Below are 18,546 nucleotides of genomic sequence, written 5' to 3'. Positions count from 1 at the left end.
CTTCACCTATGTGTAGCTCTTTCTACCTCTCTCCAGAATTCAATGTACACGAATAAAAGCCATAAATACATACACATGCAGTTTGATGTTTACAGGAGCAACGGCCCCTATAAAACACCTGTGTGGGTGTGCGCACCTGAACATCTAGAAATTTTTATATAATGGACCATGTTTCTGAAAAGTTCATTAGGTAATGAACATTTTATCATTTTGCAAGGCTCGGGAGCCAGACTAAATTGCACAAATAAAATGGAATACAGTAGTACATTTGTATGCAGAGAAGAAACAAAGAGCTCACGCTTCAGTATATACATAAAATGTTCATTCATTTTTGTAATGCCTATCTCTTCACAAAGTCGCCCTGAGGCCTCCTTCTCCGTACACAGCACATATACTTTTACATGTCAACCCTTGACTTTAATGTTTTCTATCCTGAAGCTGCATGATTTTTTTTGTAAAGTCTACTCATGCTTCCTAGGTGAGATTTAAAAAAAAGTTTGTGCATCATAGAATTACTATGTATTACAGAAAGAACTTCCTGTGATCACTTCTATACATGTGTAGGTAGTCACACAGAAAGGAAAGGCCGCCAAGTGGTTGCTAGGGGAACCTCAACTGACATACCCTGTAGGAATCATTAAGGGGGAGCTGTAAGAAGAGAAATAAACATAGAATCTGCAAAAGTATATTATATGAATTGTCTTGTTTATATGCAATTACTTCAGTGGCGTTGAATTTGAGGATAGAGCCCCAACCTGTAGGGGAAACATTAAAGTTGGCATAATTCCACAGTGACTTGTATATGATGCTGTGGAAGCCTAGCCTTAAAGGGGTTTTCCCATCCGAGACATTTATGACATGCACAGGATATGTTATAAATATCAGATAGATGCGGCACCCACACCTATCTTTAGAACGGGGCCCACTAAACTCTGTTCTACTGCTCTCTGTTGTGGCTGAAGCGTGTCGTTTCCGATCATGAATTACAGAAACAACGTAGCTCGCTGAGCTACGTTGTTTCCGTAACACCCATAGTAGTGAATGGCAGTTACCGAAGCAGCGTATCATGTGAGTTGCGCTGTTTCTGTAGCTACCATTCAGTTCAATGGGACTTACGGAAACAGCATAGCTGAGTGAGCTGTGCTGTTTCCGTAATTCATGGTCGGAAAGCACACGCTTCAGCCACAACACAGAGCGATAGAACAGGGTTTAGGGGTCTCCGTTCTAGAGATAGGTGCTGGTCCCAGAGGTGGGACCCACATCTATCTGACATTTATGACATATCCTGTGGATATGTCCTCATTGTCTCTGATGGGAACACACCTTTAAAGAGAATGTGTCTCTAGAAAATATCTTTTTTTTTTAGTTAAACAATTATTATTTAAGTGATTTACACGTTGTTTTAATTTTGTTACAAGTCAGGAAATATTATAAATTAGATTCTAATTTATAACATTTCCATGTGCTGAGCACTAGAGGGAGCAGTTCCCAAAATTGCAGCATGGTGAATGTGGTAAAGCAGCCTCATTGATTTATGTTGCAAATTTGGGATGGACACACTCTCCTCTAGTGTCCTCAGAAAATCCCCCCTCCCTTCTTCTGGCTAGTGCCAGGAGAAGGAAGGGTTTGAATCTTCAAACCTCCTACACTGTGTGCCGCCATTTTCTGAGCGACTGCACCGTGTAGGAGTATTAGATACAGTGCCAAGCAGATAGTATAACACGAACATACACGAACATAATACACGAACAAAAATTACCTTCTCCCGCTGCCTCAACTCCAATTCCTTGCGCCTTCGCTCCCTTGAACATATGGGCGGAAGTCGTCATCTTACTGTCCGGTAGCAACTTCCGATCCACATGAAAATGGCGCCGGATTTCGCTCTGCGAACGAGCTTCGTTTTGGTCTGTTTGGGAGTGGCGCATGCGCCGTTCCCGCACAGACGGCGTACGCTTCAGAGAATGGAACGGCTCCCGTTCGTATTCTCTATGGGGTTGTATGTGCCGTATTCCATCTCTGTATGTGTCGTTAATCGACACATACAGAGATGAAAAAAAATGGCAGCTCCCATAGAGAAATAAAAAGTAGAACATGAGAACACAAATACAATTTATGTTAATATCATATTAAAAGCAATATGATAAAAAAATAAAATAAAAAATCATGACACCTTCCCTTTAAGTCCTTCTTCACACAATGCAGATTTGATTCAGATTTTGCATGCTTTTTTTGTATCTACACATTCCTTGCTGTAGCTCCTGGCATAATGCGAAATAGCTGCTATGTCACTAATCTGAGAGGTCCTCTTCTAGTGTTACTATGGTTTGGTTGCTTTGGGCAGCACATGTGGATTGTGACAGCATGGCCCACGTGTGGACCAACATCTCATTTAGGGAACATAACACTGAGCAATGAGATCTCTGAGAATTGGGAGGTTTGTGACGATCCTGTGACCTGTCGTTGGCTTGTGCCCCAGTCACACCTTCTCTGGCACAGTCTGCTGCACGTGGTATTTGCAAGAGGTGCTAGGGATTTCTCTAGCAGAGATTCAGTAAATTCTTCATTGTAGGAGGAAACTAAATACACGATATTCCAGAGCAGATTTTTTCTAATCAGTCTTCCCTTTGTTTTAAAGAGGCTCTGTCACCAGATTTTGCAACCCCTATCTGCTATTGCAGCAGATAGGCGCTGCAATGTAGATTACAGTAACGTTTTTATTTTTAAAAAACGAGCATTTTTGGCCAAGTTATGACCATTTTTGTAATTATGCAAATGAGGCTTGCAAAAGTCCAAGTGGGTGTGTTTAAAAGTACAAGTCCAAGTGGGCGTGTATTAGGTGCGTACATCGCGGCGTTTTTAATACTTTTACTAGCTGGGCGCTCTGATGAGAAGTAACATCCTCTTCTCTTCAGAACGCCCAGCTTGTGACAGTGCAGATCTGTGACGTCACTCACAGGTCCTGCATCGTGTCGGCAGCAGAGGCTACAGTTGATTCTGCAGCAGCATCAGCGTTTGCAGGTAAGATCGACTTACCTGCAAACGCTGATGCTGCTGCAGAATCAACTGTAGCCTCTGGTGCCGATGTGGCCGTCACGATGCAGGACCTGTGAGTGACGTCACAGATCTGCACTGTCACAAGCTGGGCGTTCTGAAGAGAAGAGGATGTTACTTCTCATCAGAGCGCCCAGCTAGTAAAAGTATTAAAAACGCCCCGATGTACGCACATAATACACACCCACTTGGACTTGTACTTTTAAACACACCCACTTGGACTTTTGCAAGCCTCATTTGCATAACTACAAAAATGGTCATAACTTGGCCAAAAATGCTCGTTTTTTTAAAATAAAAACGTTACTGTAATCTACATTGCAGCGCCTATCTGCTGCAATAGCAGATAGGGGTTGCAAAATCTGGTGACAGAGCCTCTTTAAGCAATCTTTAGTTGTATTGTATACCTTTTATCTACTGACTTTTATTTATTTTCCGGCCTTATCACAGATTTCCTGTATGTCAAGTCTCTTTACCTGTCTTGCTCGCTTACTTATCTCTTGTCCTGTTCTATACCACTTGCTTGTGCTATACATTTTGATTTTCGCTTTTCCATTATATTTGTTATATTCCTATACTTCCTTTTGTAGGTTTTTTTTTTTTTTTGTGATTTTGCTCAGCACACCCTTCTGTTTTCATTTTAGCAGAAGCTAAGTTACTTGCTCTGTTGTCGGCCTTTTCTCCCTTCTTCTCATCTGTGCAAGTTTATCTCTGGTTTGATTTCCCCCGCATCTGGGGGGAATCAAAGTTGTTTATGGCAAACCTGGCATGGATCCTCGGCAATCAGTACCCTATGTCGAATTCCAAAAACAACATTCCTGCTTTGAAAATGCCGCAAAGCAGAACCAAACACACCAGGTTTGATTAACCATTACATTACTCCAAGGAAAGATGTAGAAAAACAGCAAATATATATTATGGTGCGTAGTATTGGTATAACTGGTAGTATTTTAAAATGTACATATTTACATACAAAATCTAGACTAGGAGATGTCTGTTACCCCCTAACCGAGAAATAGAAAAACAAACTAACCTTGTGTAGGTTTTTATATTTGCTGTCCCCAAAAGAAGGCCATCTTCTCAAGATAAATTTACGGGATGGAAATTCATGTGGTTTATTATCACTGTGTGTCCACAAGTCTTGCTGGTTGGCAACAAATGCATACTTGATTTGTCTCAAATTTCCTCTTTTGCACCTATCACTATACAATGGTCCAGACAGGTTTGAGCACTGCAAAGCAAACAATAGGAAACACTTATTTGCAATAGAATTTCCCTTTCAAGAGGACCGGTCAGCTGGTCTTTTAGCGCCGTAAAGAAGACCTCTCAGCTCTCCTGTTTAGTGCATTAAAGAGGCTCTGTCACCAGATTTTGCAACCCCTATTGCTATTGCAGCAGATAGGCGCTGCTATGTAGATTACAGTAACGTTTTTATTTTTAAAAAACGAGCATTTTTGGCCAAGTTATGACCATTTTTGTATTTATGCAAATGAGGCTTGCAAAAGTCCAAGTGGGCGTGTTTACAGTAAAAGTACAACTGGGCGTGTATTATGTGTGTACATCGGGGAGTGTATTATGTGTGTACATCGGAGCGTTTTTAATACTTTTACTAGCTGGGCGTTCTGACGAGAAGTATCATCCACTTCTCTTCAGAACGCCCAGCTTCTGGCAGTGCAGACACACAGCGTGTTCTCGAGAGATCACGCTGTGTCGTCACTCACAGGTCCTGCATCGTGTCGGACGAGCGAGGGCACATCGGCACCAGAGGCTACAGATGATTCTGCAGCAGCATCGGCGTTTGCAGGTAAGTAGCTACATCGACTTACCTGCTAACGCCGATGCTGCTGCAGAATCAACTGTAGCCTCTGGTGCCGATGTGTCCTCGCTCGTCCGACACGATGCAGGACCTGGGGAAGTGACGTCACAGCGTGATCTGCCAGAAGCTGGGCGTTCTGAAGAGAAGTGGATGATACTTCTCTTCAGGACGCCCAGCTAGTAAAAGAAGTAAAAACGCCCCGATGTACGTACATAATACACGCCCAGTTGTACTTTTACTTTTAAACACGCCCAGTTGTACTTTTGCAAGCCTCATTTGCATAAATACAAAAATGGTCATAACTTGGCCAAAAATGCTGTTTTTTTAAAAACAAAAACGTTACTGTAATCTACATTGCAGCGCCTATCTGCTGCAATAGCAGATAGGGGTTGCAAAATCTGGTGACAGAGCCTCTTTAAAGAGGATCCGTCCGCTCTCCTGTGGGGTGTAGTATAGAGGACCTGTCCGCTCTCCTGTGTGGTGTATTATAGAGGATCTGTCGGCTCTCCTGTGTGGTGTAGTATAGAGGATCTGTCAGCTCTCCTGTGTGGTGTAGTATAGAGGATCTGTCAGCTCTCCTGTGTGGTGTAGTATAGAGGATCTGTCAGCTCTCCTGTGTGGTGTAGTATAGAGGATCTGTCAGCTCTCCTGTGTGGTATAGTATAGAGGATCGGTCTGTTCTCCTGTGTGGTGTAGTATAGAGGATCTGTCAGCTCTCCTGTGTGGTATAGTATAGATAGAGGATCGGTCTGTTCTCCTGTGTGGTGTAGTATAGAGGATCTGTCAGCTCTCCTGTGTGGTGTAGTATAGAGGATCTGTCAGCTCTCCTGTGTGGTATAGTATAGAGGATCGGTCTGTTCTCCTGTGTGGTGTAGTATAGAGGATCTGTCAGCTCTTCTGTGTGGTATAGTATAGAGGATCGGTCTGTTCTCCTGTGTGGTGTACTACAGAGGATCTGTCAGCTCTCCTGACAAGTCCGTTGTAGTCACTACTTGTATTCACCATGAAATAACCTTTCTTAGCATATTTTTATAGAACTCTTCATTGTGCCATTCATCTGTTTCTCTTGGAAATGTATGCAGAAAAATAACAACTGGGCATTACATTCCCCATGTTAATAAGGGGTGTTCAGGCTCATTCTGACGCTGTACCATGAATGCTGACAGCGTCAGACTCTGTAGGGGACACACCCTATGAAATGTACCACCCATTCAGTTTATGCATTCGTTTCCAGGCGGAATAACAGAGGAACGGCACAACACAGACATGTCTGTAGAGCTGGTCCTTTATAAGGAAACAAGATACCCAATGGAGCTTTTCTATAGTGCAGCTGTTTTGTTTCTACATTTTATATAGGTGACATGAAAATTACAAATCAAGTAAACGTTACTAATAAGATTTGAATATTTTTTTTTAAATTATGAAACTCCTACAGTTGGATGACAGACATTGTATATGTGTTTTGTTTCTCCCACGGCAAACTTATATAGAAGTTTTATTGTATACCATGTGATACAGATAATGTTTCTCATCCCACTATTGGCTGCCAAAAACAGGACCATTATCTAATCTGTGTTATGCTCATGCCATGTTTCCTTTGATGCTGCCAATGAAACCATATCCCACATCCATTGCTCTTGTCGCTAAATGATGCTTTATTTGGGAGTCTCACATGTCCCATCTTTGACCTTGTAAGATGACAAAAGTATACATTATTAGTTCTGCCTCTTGTATTTGAGGGCATACACTGAAGTACGTGTCACATCTCTGCCTGGATAACAGACGGAGACAATACATTTTATACTGTGCTGGCCTTCCCCTCCCAATGACTAGTTACGCAGTCAGATTTATTGTCCATCGAAGCAAAATTGCCAAAGCTGAATAGATATATTGAAACTTTCTTCCTCCCTCTCTGCATTGAGTAGAGCAGACTGTAGAAGGAATCTATTGAACATGTAACCTGTTACTCCCACTGCATTATATGACACAGACAGAAGGAATGTATGGAGCTTATTATCTGCCCACCATTACTAATCCACAAGAGGAGCATATAGAACCAGCCGGGCTTTCTGCCATCTCCAGACGAGAGGTGAATCATTTGTCAAAATGATAATAAATAATCATGCTTACTTGTAAAGTAGGGATGCTATATTGTCCTACATATTGCCAACATTTAGGCTGTGTTCACATCAGCGTTGTCTTTCCGTTGAGGGATTCCGTCTTGGTACCCTTGAACGGAAAGGCAAACAGAAACCTTAGCTTCCGTTTGCATCGCCATTGATCTCAAAGGTGCCGGAAATGTTGCTAATGGTTTTCGTTTGTCACCGTTACGGCAGGGTTCCGTTGTTATTGATGGAATCAATAGCGCAGTTGACGGAACTTCTCAACGGAAAGCAACACTGATGTGAGTAGGCACTAAGGCAGCTTGTTATGGGTGCCATTATTGACTTTAACTGCCAATAGACAGAAGATAACCTCCATCTAGCAGTTGTCACAACGATCCTACCAATGCCGATTTTAAAGGGGTGAGAAAATTGGCAATTGCCCAGGGCCCTCATTTTCTAGGGGGACACTTAAGTTCCCCAGGAGCAACTTAAATGTGCTGACCCCTAGGAGCAACCTGCATTTGTCATGGACCCCTTCACTACCCCAGACCACCAGAGAATGTAAATTGAATCCCTTCACTGCCTTAGTCCACCAGGGAACGTACACATGACCTGTTTACTACCCTAGACCACCAGGGACTTTGAGATCACTAAAAAGCGGTTTAAAAATAGCCAGGGGCACTACTTTGCATGTTTCTCAGGGTCCCAGTTTCTGTAAAACTTTATCCTGGAACCCTCCCTTAATATGCCTGTTCTTTCTATCTAAGGAGAAAAGGTGAGCGGATATCAAACGCCTTTAGTGATGCTCCTTATGTGGTGAAAACAAGGAATCAAACTCTACTTACCAACTAGAACAAAGCAAATAGGGTGTTTTAGCATCTCAGATATTAGGTCTGTGTTGCATGACATCTTAGGGTTTTTTAATTTTTTTTATAATAAAGACAAAAAAAAATTATAGATGTAAATAGTCTTTATTTATACAAAAGTTCCAAGGCATGGCATGCATTTCCTTTCTGACTCATGCTTTTTAGATTTGCCACCGGGCATCTCCTCTCCCAACAACAGAGGTATAAGACTCAGCTCCTGCAGGTTGACACTTTCTCATGGACATATTAACTACTGACACAGTGACACAATATAGTAATCCAGGGCATTTAAGTTCAAGGTGCTGAGCGTTTTCAAACGTGGGTGTGTTAGGTGGCGTCCTGTTTATTAATGGTTTTAATACTTGGATATCAATGACATACAGGATTATAGGACTCTATTCCTGTTCTCTCTTCCTCAATTTGTGGGTACAATGCACATGTCTGGATTAGTGAACTATGTCTGACAACCTCTACATCTTCATTTTTGTGTCTTAATCATGTTATCTCTCTATCCATACAGGTGGCCGGATGGGAAGCGTAAAAGAAAGAATAGCCAATGTATGGGAAAAAGCGGTATGTCAGGTATGAGTTCCAAAAAGGGTGGTTGAGGGTGATTCTTCTTCTAAAACATAACCCTACTGTGTCACATAGACCCTCCTATATCTCTTGCCATCCCTCTTCTGTCTTAATTTTACTTGCTTCTCTTAAACGGATTCTCCAGGAGAACAATAAACCTCAATTATCGTGTGTGTGTGTGTGTGTGTGTGTGTGTGTGTGTGTGTGTGTGTGTATATGTATGTAGCTGTGTTTTTCTGAGGTGAATAAATCCACTTTGCTTGCATCTGCCTTGAAGTCCTGGTGCCGTCACTGCTTCCTACGCTGTCTTCTATCCATAAAATAGGGGAATTGATTCATCCCCTGGTGACGAGCACATGGCCTGATTTCCTGTTATTTTGGAGTGCTGTGTTTATCCATTGCTGGACTGTATATATATAATGTATGTACACTACCGGTCAAAGGCTTAGGGTCACTTAGAAATTTCCTTATTTTTGAAAGAAAAGCACAGTTTTTTTCAATGAAGATAACATTCAATTAATCAGAAATACACTCTATACATTGTTAATGTGCTAAATTACTATTCTAGCTGCAAACGTCCGGTTTTTAATGCAATATCTACATAGGTGTATAGAGGCCCATTTCCAGCAACCATCACTCCAGTGTTCTAATGGTACATTGTGTTTGCTAACTGTGTTAGAAGGCTAATGGATGATTAGAAAACACTTGAAAACCCTTGTGCAATTATGTTAGCACCGCTGTAAACAGTTTTGCCATTTAGAGGAGCTATAAAACTGACCTTCCTTTGAGCTAGTTGAGAATCTGGAGCATTACATTTGTGGGTTCGATTAAACTCTCAAAATGGCTAGAAAAAGAGAGCTTTCATGTGAAACTCGACAGTCTATTCTTGTTCTTAGAAATGAAGGCTATTCCATGCGAGAAATTGCCAAGAAACTGAATATTTCCTACAACGGTGTGTACTACTCCCTTCAGAGGACAGCACAAACAGGCTCTAACCAGAGTAGAAAGAGAAGTATGAGGCCCCGCTGCACAACTGAGCAGCAAGACAAGTACATTAGAGTCTCTAGTTTGAGAAATAGATGCCTCACAGGTCCTCAACTGGCAGCTTCATTAAATAGTACCCGCAAAACGCCAGTGTCAACGTCTACAGTGAAGAGGCGACTCCGGGATGCTGACCTTCAGGGCAGAGTGGCAAAGAAAAAGCCATATCTGAGACTGGCTAATAAAAGGAAAAGATTAATATGGGCAAAAGCACACAGACATTGGACAGAGGAAGATTGGAAAAAAGTGTTATGGACAGACGAATCGAAGTTTGAGGTGTTTGGATCACACAGAAGAACATTTGTGAGACGCAGAAGAACTGAAAAGATGCTGGAAGAGTGCCTGACGCCATCTGTCAAGCATGGTGAGGTAATGTGATGGTCTGGGATTGCTTTGGTGCTGGTAAAGTGGGAGATTTGTACAAGGTAAAAGGGATTTTGAATAAGGAAGGCTATCACTCCATTTTGCAACGCCATGCCATACCCTGTGGACAGCGCTTGATTGGAGACAATTTCATCCTACAACAGGACAATGACCCAAAGCACACCTCCAAAATATGCAAGAACTATTTAGGGAAGAAGCAGGCAGCTGGTATTCTATCTGTAATGGAGTGGCCAGCGCAGTCACCAGATCTCAACCCCATAGAGCTGTTGTGGGAGCAGCTTGACCGTATGGTACGCAAGAAGTGCCCATCAAGCCAATCCAACTTGTGGGAGGGGCTTCTGGAAGCATGGGGTGAAATTTCTCCCGATTACCTCAGCAAATTAATAGCTAGAATGCCAAAGGTCTGCAATGCTGTAATTGCTGCAAATGGAGCATTCCAAGACGAAAGCAAAGTTTGAAGGAGAAAATTATTATTTCAAATAAAAATCATTATTTCTAACTTTGTCAATGTCTTGACTATATTTTCTAGTCATTTTGCAACTCATTTGATAAATATAAGTGTGAGTTTTCATGGAAAACACAAAATTGTCTGGGTGACCCCAAACTTTTGAACGGTTGTGTATGTACATGTGTATGTGTGTGTGTGTATATATATATATATATAACACATACACACACACACACACACACACACACACACACGCATATACATACGCATAATATTCCTGGGCATACTTACCATAGGGGCAGTCTTTAAATTTGGATTGGTTAAGATTGGCCCCATTGCCCTTCCAGATAGGTGGTGTTGAAGCTTTGGAGGGCTATAATTTCCCACAGACACAGCTTGTTTTTAGTAAACAATAGTTTAGCGACCGCTATGTCACCCTTCTCCATTGCAAGGGATTATGAAAATAAAAAGCACAGGGACTACTGTTTTAGGATGCGAGGGTTTCATCAACCAGCACCAGTAGAGGACGCTATTTTTTTAAAATCTCTGCTATGGGGGGGACTATTCGTCTTTGTACACCCCAATATCTGCTATGACAATTAAAACATTAGTCGTGATGAATCTGAAATTACTATTTAGTCTCCTGAAAAAGCACAACAGTAAGGCCCCCTGAACACGACGTTTATGCCTAGCATTTAGCGTATATGCCGGGAAAGCTCCTGGTGTACACGTTAAATGTGTCTATAGGTCTCCATAAGACCATGCTATTCCATCCCGCAGGATCCGCAAAAAAGTGTCTACAGTGCGGTGAGTCTATGAGTGACATGCCACTATAAGGCATATGTATAATGTATAAGTCATGGGCTGTTTAATAGCTTTTAATTACGTATTCGTTAATTGGATACCATTATAGTCTATGGGTGATGGATACATTAAACGGATGCCTAACAGTGGCATCCGTCAATAATTGACTACAATGGTATTCGTTTAACGTATATGTCATGAACAGTGTCATGAGTGTTCATGGCGTATATGTTTAACGTATACTATTTTAGTCTATGGTGGCAGATGGATCCGTCACAGCCTACAATTAACGTATACGTCGTTAACCTTTCCCGGCATATATGTCAATCAGTGCAATAAACATGATGTGAAGGGGGCCTAAGGTGTTCCTTGACACTGTCCTATTCAATGGCACATTGCCTGTAGGGCTGTGTTTCCTCCTTTGAAATGTGACCATGATCTTCTATCTCATACCAATGTCAGCCTCCCCTCCCACGTTGTTACCCCTTCCATAGCAGAAGCCGCTGGTTCACCCCACACAGCAGACCCCCCCCCCTCTCACCCTGATGCCATCTCTGCACTGTCCAGACAGGATCTCAGAGTTATAAAACATAATTACTTCCGAAATGGCAAGAGAGAAATATTCAGAAGGGAGAGACACTCGATAATTACTTACAACACAATGAACAGGCCTTCTTGTGTTCCTGTGTCTTCATGCATTGGTCTATCTTTATTGACCTGGCTGTGTGTGTGTTCTCTATAGCTGTGCGTCTTGCCTGTTGCAGTTTCTGTATAAGATCCTTTGTGTTTCTTTTCTCATATTTTAACACTCTGCTTGTTTCCTTTATTGACCTGTTGTTCTGGCACACTGTGTCAGGAGTCTGTCTATACCCCCACAGCATGTACCCATGTTATTGACTTGATTAAGACTGTCCCTCTCCTTTCACCCGGTAACACAGGTGACAGCTCGGTATCTCTGCTCTCTGCAGGGTATATCCCTAGCTATTTGGACAAAGATGAGCCATGCGTGGTGTGCAGCGATAAGGCCACAGGTTACCACTACCGGTGCATCACCTGTGAGGGCTGCAAGGTGAGTAAGTTGCTATGGTTTCTGCAGCGATCTCTTGTGTCTGACTTATTGAAAGCAATGACAGCGTCTTCCCATGCCGTTGCTAAAGTGATAAAATACGTCATTAAAATAAGATGATTATGTGGTCAGAATAAGGCTATGTTCACACGCGGAAACCGCGTCGCAAAACTCGGCAAAAACGGCCCGAGAACGCCTCCCATTGATTTCAATGGGAGGCGTCGGCATCTTTTTCCCGCGAGCAGTAAAACTGCCTCGCGGGAAAAAGAAGCGACATGCCCTATCTTCGGGCGCTTCCGCCTCTGACCTCCCATTGACTTCAATGGGAGGCAGAGAAAGCGTATTTCGCGCTGTTTTATGCCCGCGGCGCTCAATGGCCGCGGGCGAAAATCGGCGTGCAGGGAGAGGAAAATCAGCCTCAAAGTTCCAAACGGAATTTTGAGGCAGATATTCCTCCCCCAAAATACCCCGTGTGGACATAGCCTAATACTTTTTATTTTCTGTCAAACTTAGTTATTTATCAATATCGTAATCGAGTGTATAATATGTAGGGTCCTGGTGCAAACAGAGAATTAAGATTTAAAGTGTAGCTAAACGTTTAACAAACTTCTGACATGTCATAGTGACATGTCAGAAGTTTTGATTGGTGGGGGTCCGAGCACTTTCCGGAAAAAGCCGAACAGAAACGAAGCGGCTGAGTGCCCACACGAGCGCTTCAGCTGCTTCATTTTAGCGATTGGTGGGGGTCTCAGTGCTCGGACCCCCACCGATCAAAACTTCTGACATGTCATTATGACATGTCAGAATTTTGTTAAATGTTTAGCTACACTTTCCTTCTCCCAGGCTGCAATAATAGAAACCATTTTTTTTTAACTTTTGGATTGTATGGCGTATAATGATGCTGTGTCTTCCTCTTCCAGTTGGCACACATTATTAGGCCGGAAATACCCACAGGAAATGGCCACAGTGGATTAAAAACAACCTAAATAATAAAAATAGTATTCTGCGAGCCAAGTAACACCTATAATGTGTCTGGATGGATAGAGAGATGTGTGAGAGAGAGAGCACAATGTGAGACAGCCGGTGTGTGTGTGTGTGTGTGTGTTTGTGTTTGTGTGTGTGTGTGTGTGTGTGTGTGTGTGCACATGCGCGCACGCCACTGTGTGAGAGAGATATGAGATGAATATTAGAGAGATAGATGTGAGAGAGAGATAGGTAGATATATACAGCTAAAAACAGCATTAGGGCCCATTCACACAAACGTGAATCTCGTCCATGTGCTGTGCGTTGAAACAACGCACAGCAACACTGCCCCATTGATTTCAATGGGGCAATTCAGACATGCAGGAGTTTTCACGCAGCGAGAGTCTGTTGCGTGAAACTCGCTGCATGTACTATATTGGTGCGTTTTCACGCACCTAGCCAACCATCGAAGTCAATGGGTGTGTGAAAACCACGGACAGCACGGATTCACATCAGTGGGCTGTCTGTGTTTTACGCATCAATTACATGAAAAAAAAGTGTGCTTGCCAGTTTGTGAAAAACGCATGCCACTCGCAAAGCACACTGGTGCATAACGCAACGCACACGGACAGATTTACACACTTTTTTTTACACGCGTAAATTTGTCACACTCGTTTGAATGTAGCCTTAGTCAAAATAACACACGAGTTTCCAATTCTCATACGTGAGGTGTCAGTACATCACCGACAGTCAGTCACGCCGTTCCCCATTCTGATAGCACAGTCACCACAGCAGGGGTCCAGTTTTTGTTTGTTTTTTGACAATGAGAAAATGGAAGGTTTGCTTAATTGCAAAGGGAGTTTTCAATTATTTCTCAAAACATCTGTCGCGTTGGACTGAAAAACATGTGCATTTATTAACAAAGCAAACATCTGATTTCTTTAGTGCCATAGGTGACAGCAGATGTAATTTTTGGGCACTGATCATTGCTATATAACTTTATAGTGTATTCCATTTGCGTGTTTTAGCTATTTAGCAGCATTCTGATAAGCTCTAAATACAGTATAAGGCCTTATTCACATGAGCGCATTTCTTGTCAGTGTGCGCTATGTTTAAGAGTCTCTGTCACCACATTATAAGCGCCCTATCTCCTATATAAGGAGATCGGCGCTATAATGTAGGTAACAGCAGTGCTTTTTATTTTGAAAAACGATCTATTTTAAACCACTTTATGAGCGATTTTTAGCTTTATGCTAATGAGTTTCTTAATGCCCAATTGGGCGTGTTTTACTTTAGACCAAGTGGGCGTTGTACAGAGGAGTGTATGACGCTGACCAATCAGTGACCAATCAGCGTCATGCACTTCTCTCCATTCATTTTCACTCCACTAGCGATATAGTTATATCGTTATGTGCAGCCACATACACAAACACTAACATTACTGCAGTGTCCTGATAATGAATATACATCACTACCAGCCTGGACGTGATGTTTATTCAATCCTGACACTTCTGAATCTTTTCTGTGAGATTCCAGCAAGGCAAGCGTAATCTCGTTTGAAATGACAGGTTACATCGTAATCTCTCGAGATTATGTAGGAGATAGGGCACTTATAATGTGGTGACAGAGTCTCTTTAACAACCGACGGCACACTGACCCCTGCAATTCACACATCTGCGTTTTTTCACGGAGCGTTTGTCCGTTGCAAGAAAGTCACTGCATATCTTATTCTGGTCCATTTTTGCGGACCAGACTCGCCCATTAAAGTATATGGGTGCGTAAAAAAAAAAGAAAAGTGTGCTGTTAATTTTTCATGCATCAGTTGATAAAGAAATGTGGGGAAAAAAAAGAAAATTGAAACCAGGAAGTGCTTGCAGAGAAACATGAACAAAAAAAACAAACCGATGACGCACGTAAACCACGCTAAGGTCCCATGCACACGAACGGATTTTTGCTGCCGCAATTCATCAGTAAATCTGCGGGTGAATTGCGGCCCCGTTCATTTCAATGGGCCCATGCACACTATCGTGGTTTCCACGGTCTATGCATTGCCCAGGAGCCTGCACCGAAAAAAGAATGGACATGTCCTATTACTGCCGTGTTTTGTGGTCCAGGCTCATAGAAATGAATGCACGCGGCCATGCAATTTTTTGGGGGGAGGCTCGCAGGTGACACTCCGCAGCCGTCCGAGCTGCAAATCACGGCCGTGCACACCACTACGGTCTTGTGCATGAGGCCTAACGCAACACTGACATTTTTTGCGAATGAAAATCGGACATGCTCGTGTGAATAAGGCCTAAAGCTACTTTTAGGGAAGTATCTCTCCATTAGATCAGGTATCAGACAATAGGAAGTGTTGGATGATATTTACTACAGACTTTGAAGGAGTTGAAATGTGTATATTTTTTTTTTTTTTATCCTGCAGGGCTTCTTTCGCCGCACCATCCAAAAGAATCTGCACCCTTCGTATTCTTGCAAGTACGATGGCTGCTGCATCATTGACAAGATCACCCGGAATCAGTGCCAGCTATGTCGCTTTAAGAAATGTATTGCTGTTGGCATGGCAATGGACCGTAAGTTTGATGACCATGACTATACTGTTTTTTTTATATTCAAAGTTACAGCTAAACTTAGTTAAACATACAGCTGCTCTGTATACAGGATATAAAGCCGCTGTATCTCAAAATGTAAAAATTATTTTTAATAAAAAGTATTTAGAAAGTTGCACAAAACACACTGACTGACATTTTTATATATGAAACAAAACTATTTAAAAGATATTCATAGCCTTTAACTCTATTAGGCTCTGTTCACATCTGCGTTGGGGTCCTCTTCTGACGGATCCGGTGCGCAAAAGAGACAAACAGAAACCACCGGCGTCGGCTACGTCACCATTGAAATCAATGGTGATGGAAACGGAAACCAGAGGTTTCAGTCGGTGTCAGATGTGTCTGCTCAGGGTCCCGTTCTGACAGAAACCTCAGACGGAACGTCAGAACGGGACCCCAACGCAGATGTGAACAGAGCCTTATGTGTGTAATATCACAGGCATAAGCTTTCACATAACATAACTAATTCAAGTTGTGTAGTAACAGCACATTATGCTTTTCTTATTCTGTTCATTATTCATTTGCCTCCTTCCTTTTCCACAGTTGTCCTGGATGATTCCAAGCGGGTAGCCAAGCGGAAGCTGATTGAAGAAAATCGGGAACGGCGTCGGAAGGAGGAGATGATCAAGACTCTGCAGCAGCGGCCTGAGCCAAGCAGTGAAGAATGGGAGCTGATCCGTATTGTGACAGAAGCTCATCGAAGTACCAACGCACAGGGCAGCCACTGGAAGCAGCGCAGGAAGTTCCTGGTGAGGCATATTACATGTTTACTGCCATCTCTCTCTACAGCCAGGAGATGTATCTCAATGGTGATCTCTGGAGTTAGGGGTCTTGCCTTTTAGGCCTCATTTACACAAACATAGTTACATAGTTTGTACGGTTGAAAAAAGACATGCCATCAAGTTCAAACAATGGCTGGGAAAAGGGAAGTAAAACATTTCTACACATAGGAGCTAATATTTTTTTTGTTCTAGGAAATTATCTAAGCCTTTTTTAAAGCCATCTACTGTCCCTGCTGTGAGCAGCTCCTGCGGTAGGCTATTCCATAGAGTCACAGTTCTCACTGTAAAGAAGCCTTGTCGCCTCTACAGGTTGAACCTTTTTTTCTCCAGACGGAGGGAGTGCCCACTTGTTTTTTGAGGGGGGTTTACATGGAACAGGATTTCACCATATTTTTTGTATGTGCCATTAATATATTTATAGAAGTTAATCATGTCCCCCCTTAGTTGTCTTTTTTCAAGGCTAAATAGGTTTAATTCTTTTAATCTTTCCTCATAACTTAAATTCTCCATGCCCCTTATTAGCTTCGTTGCTCTTCCTTGTATTTTTTCCAACTCCAGGGCATCCTTTCTCTGAACCGGGGCCCAGAACTGAACTGCATATTCTAGATGAGGCCTCACTAATGCTTTGTAAAGTGGTAATATTACATCCCTGTCCCGCGAGTCCATGCCTCTTTTAATACACGACAATATCCTGCTGGCCTTTGAAGCAGCTGATTGACACTGCATGCTGTTATTGAGTTTATGATTTACAAGCACACCCAGATCCTTCTCAACAAGTGAATCCCCCAGTGTAGCTCCCCCTAGGACATATGATGCATGCAGGTTGTTGGTACCCAGATTCATAACTTTACATTTATCTACATTAAACTACATTTGCCAAGTGGATGCCCAAAACACTTAGTTTGTTTACATCCGCTTGTAATTTACGAACATCTTCCATAGACTGAACTATATTACATAGCTTGGTGTCATCTGCAAAAATAGAAATAGTGCTATTAATCCCATCCTCTATATCATTAATAAATAAGTTGAATAATAGTGGTCCCAGCACAGAACCCTGGGGTACACCACTTATAACCGGGGACCATTCAGAGTAGGAATCATTGACCACAACTCTCTAGATACGGTCCTTACTCTCTGGATACGGTCCTTGATATACTGAAGTACATGGGTTCCATTCTATTCAGGAGACTCTTCAAATAAATGTGCAGGGATATCTTTCCATTCTTCTTGTAAACACCCCCAAAATTCAGTCATGTGTTTGGGGGGTCATTTTCTGCTTCTTACAATTTGAATAGTCCCAAACTCATTCAATGACGTTGAGGTCCGAGTTCGGGGGTGGCCATGTTCTGAGGACGTCCGCAAGCTTCTTTGTTTGAAAAGTGTGTCCTGATCTTCCACCATGCTTGACTGAATGTTGTAGACCTAGTTCAACAAGTCTTTCATTGCTTTGGTGGCATTCATATGGTGTTCTGTAATTTGCAAAGATCTTAAATTTAGACTCCGTTTGTAATACCTTCCTCCACATCTTAGATGTCCAGTTTCAGTGATCCTAGTGCAAATGTTCTTTTTTGTCTATTTCCTTTTTTTTTTTTTTTTTTCAGACCTATAGTATTGAGTTGTCTTCTCACAGTGGAAGTGTTTACTTATTTTTCTATGTTCCCTTTCCTTTTGCAGTTGGATTCTCAAATATAATTTCCTGAAAAATATTTATTTTAGGCCTCTTGCACATAATTGTATTACGGATCTGTGTTGTACGGATTGCTAATATGAATAATACTATATAATCTATAAGCCATAAGACGACCTGCTGAGTGCAGCTTCATAATAAGGAAAAATAGGGACCTCGTGAGCAACCATACAGACATTGTGCACAGCTTTTCCGCCATGTGCCTGAGGCCTTAACAATTTTAGATGCATATGACATAGACATTTGCCACAGTTGCTTGTGTGATTGTTGGGGTCTCTTTGATGGGTAACGTTATGTCAGTGTTACTGGTGGGAACATATACTGTTGGGAGGATGCTGATGTAACTTT

General features: G+C 42.2%; 1 protein-coding gene across 4 annotated transcripts in view; it reads left to right on the top strand.

Annotated features, from left to right (window-relative positions):
- The window catches only part of THRA (thyroid hormone receptor alpha), a 207,231-nt gene that overhangs the window by 169,068 nt on the left and 19,617 nt on the right, over positions 1 to 18,546 (top strand). For all 4 annotated transcript variants that reach the window (XM_075845669.1, XM_075845671.1, XM_075845670.1 and 1 more), the window contains 4 exons: positions 8,356 to 8,417; positions 12,027 to 12,157; positions 15,543 to 15,690; positions 16,270 to 16,475. In XM_075845669.1, coding sequence (XP_075701784.1) covers positions 8,356 to 8,417; positions 12,027 to 12,157; positions 15,543 to 15,690; positions 16,270 to 16,475 — 547 coding nt within the window. The remainder of the gene's footprint in view (positions 1 to 8,355; positions 8,418 to 12,026; positions 12,158 to 15,542; positions 15,691 to 16,269; positions 16,476 to 18,546) is intronic.

This window comes from Rhinoderma darwinii, chromosome 13 (genome assembly GCF_050947455.1).
Source record: "Rhinoderma darwinii isolate aRhiDar2 chromosome 13, aRhiDar2.hap1, whole genome shotgun sequence".
NCBI lineage: Eukaryota > Metazoa > Chordata > Amphibia > Anura > Rhinodermatidae > Rhinoderma > Rhinoderma darwinii.
This window is presented reverse-complemented; position numbering and strand designations above follow the sequence as displayed.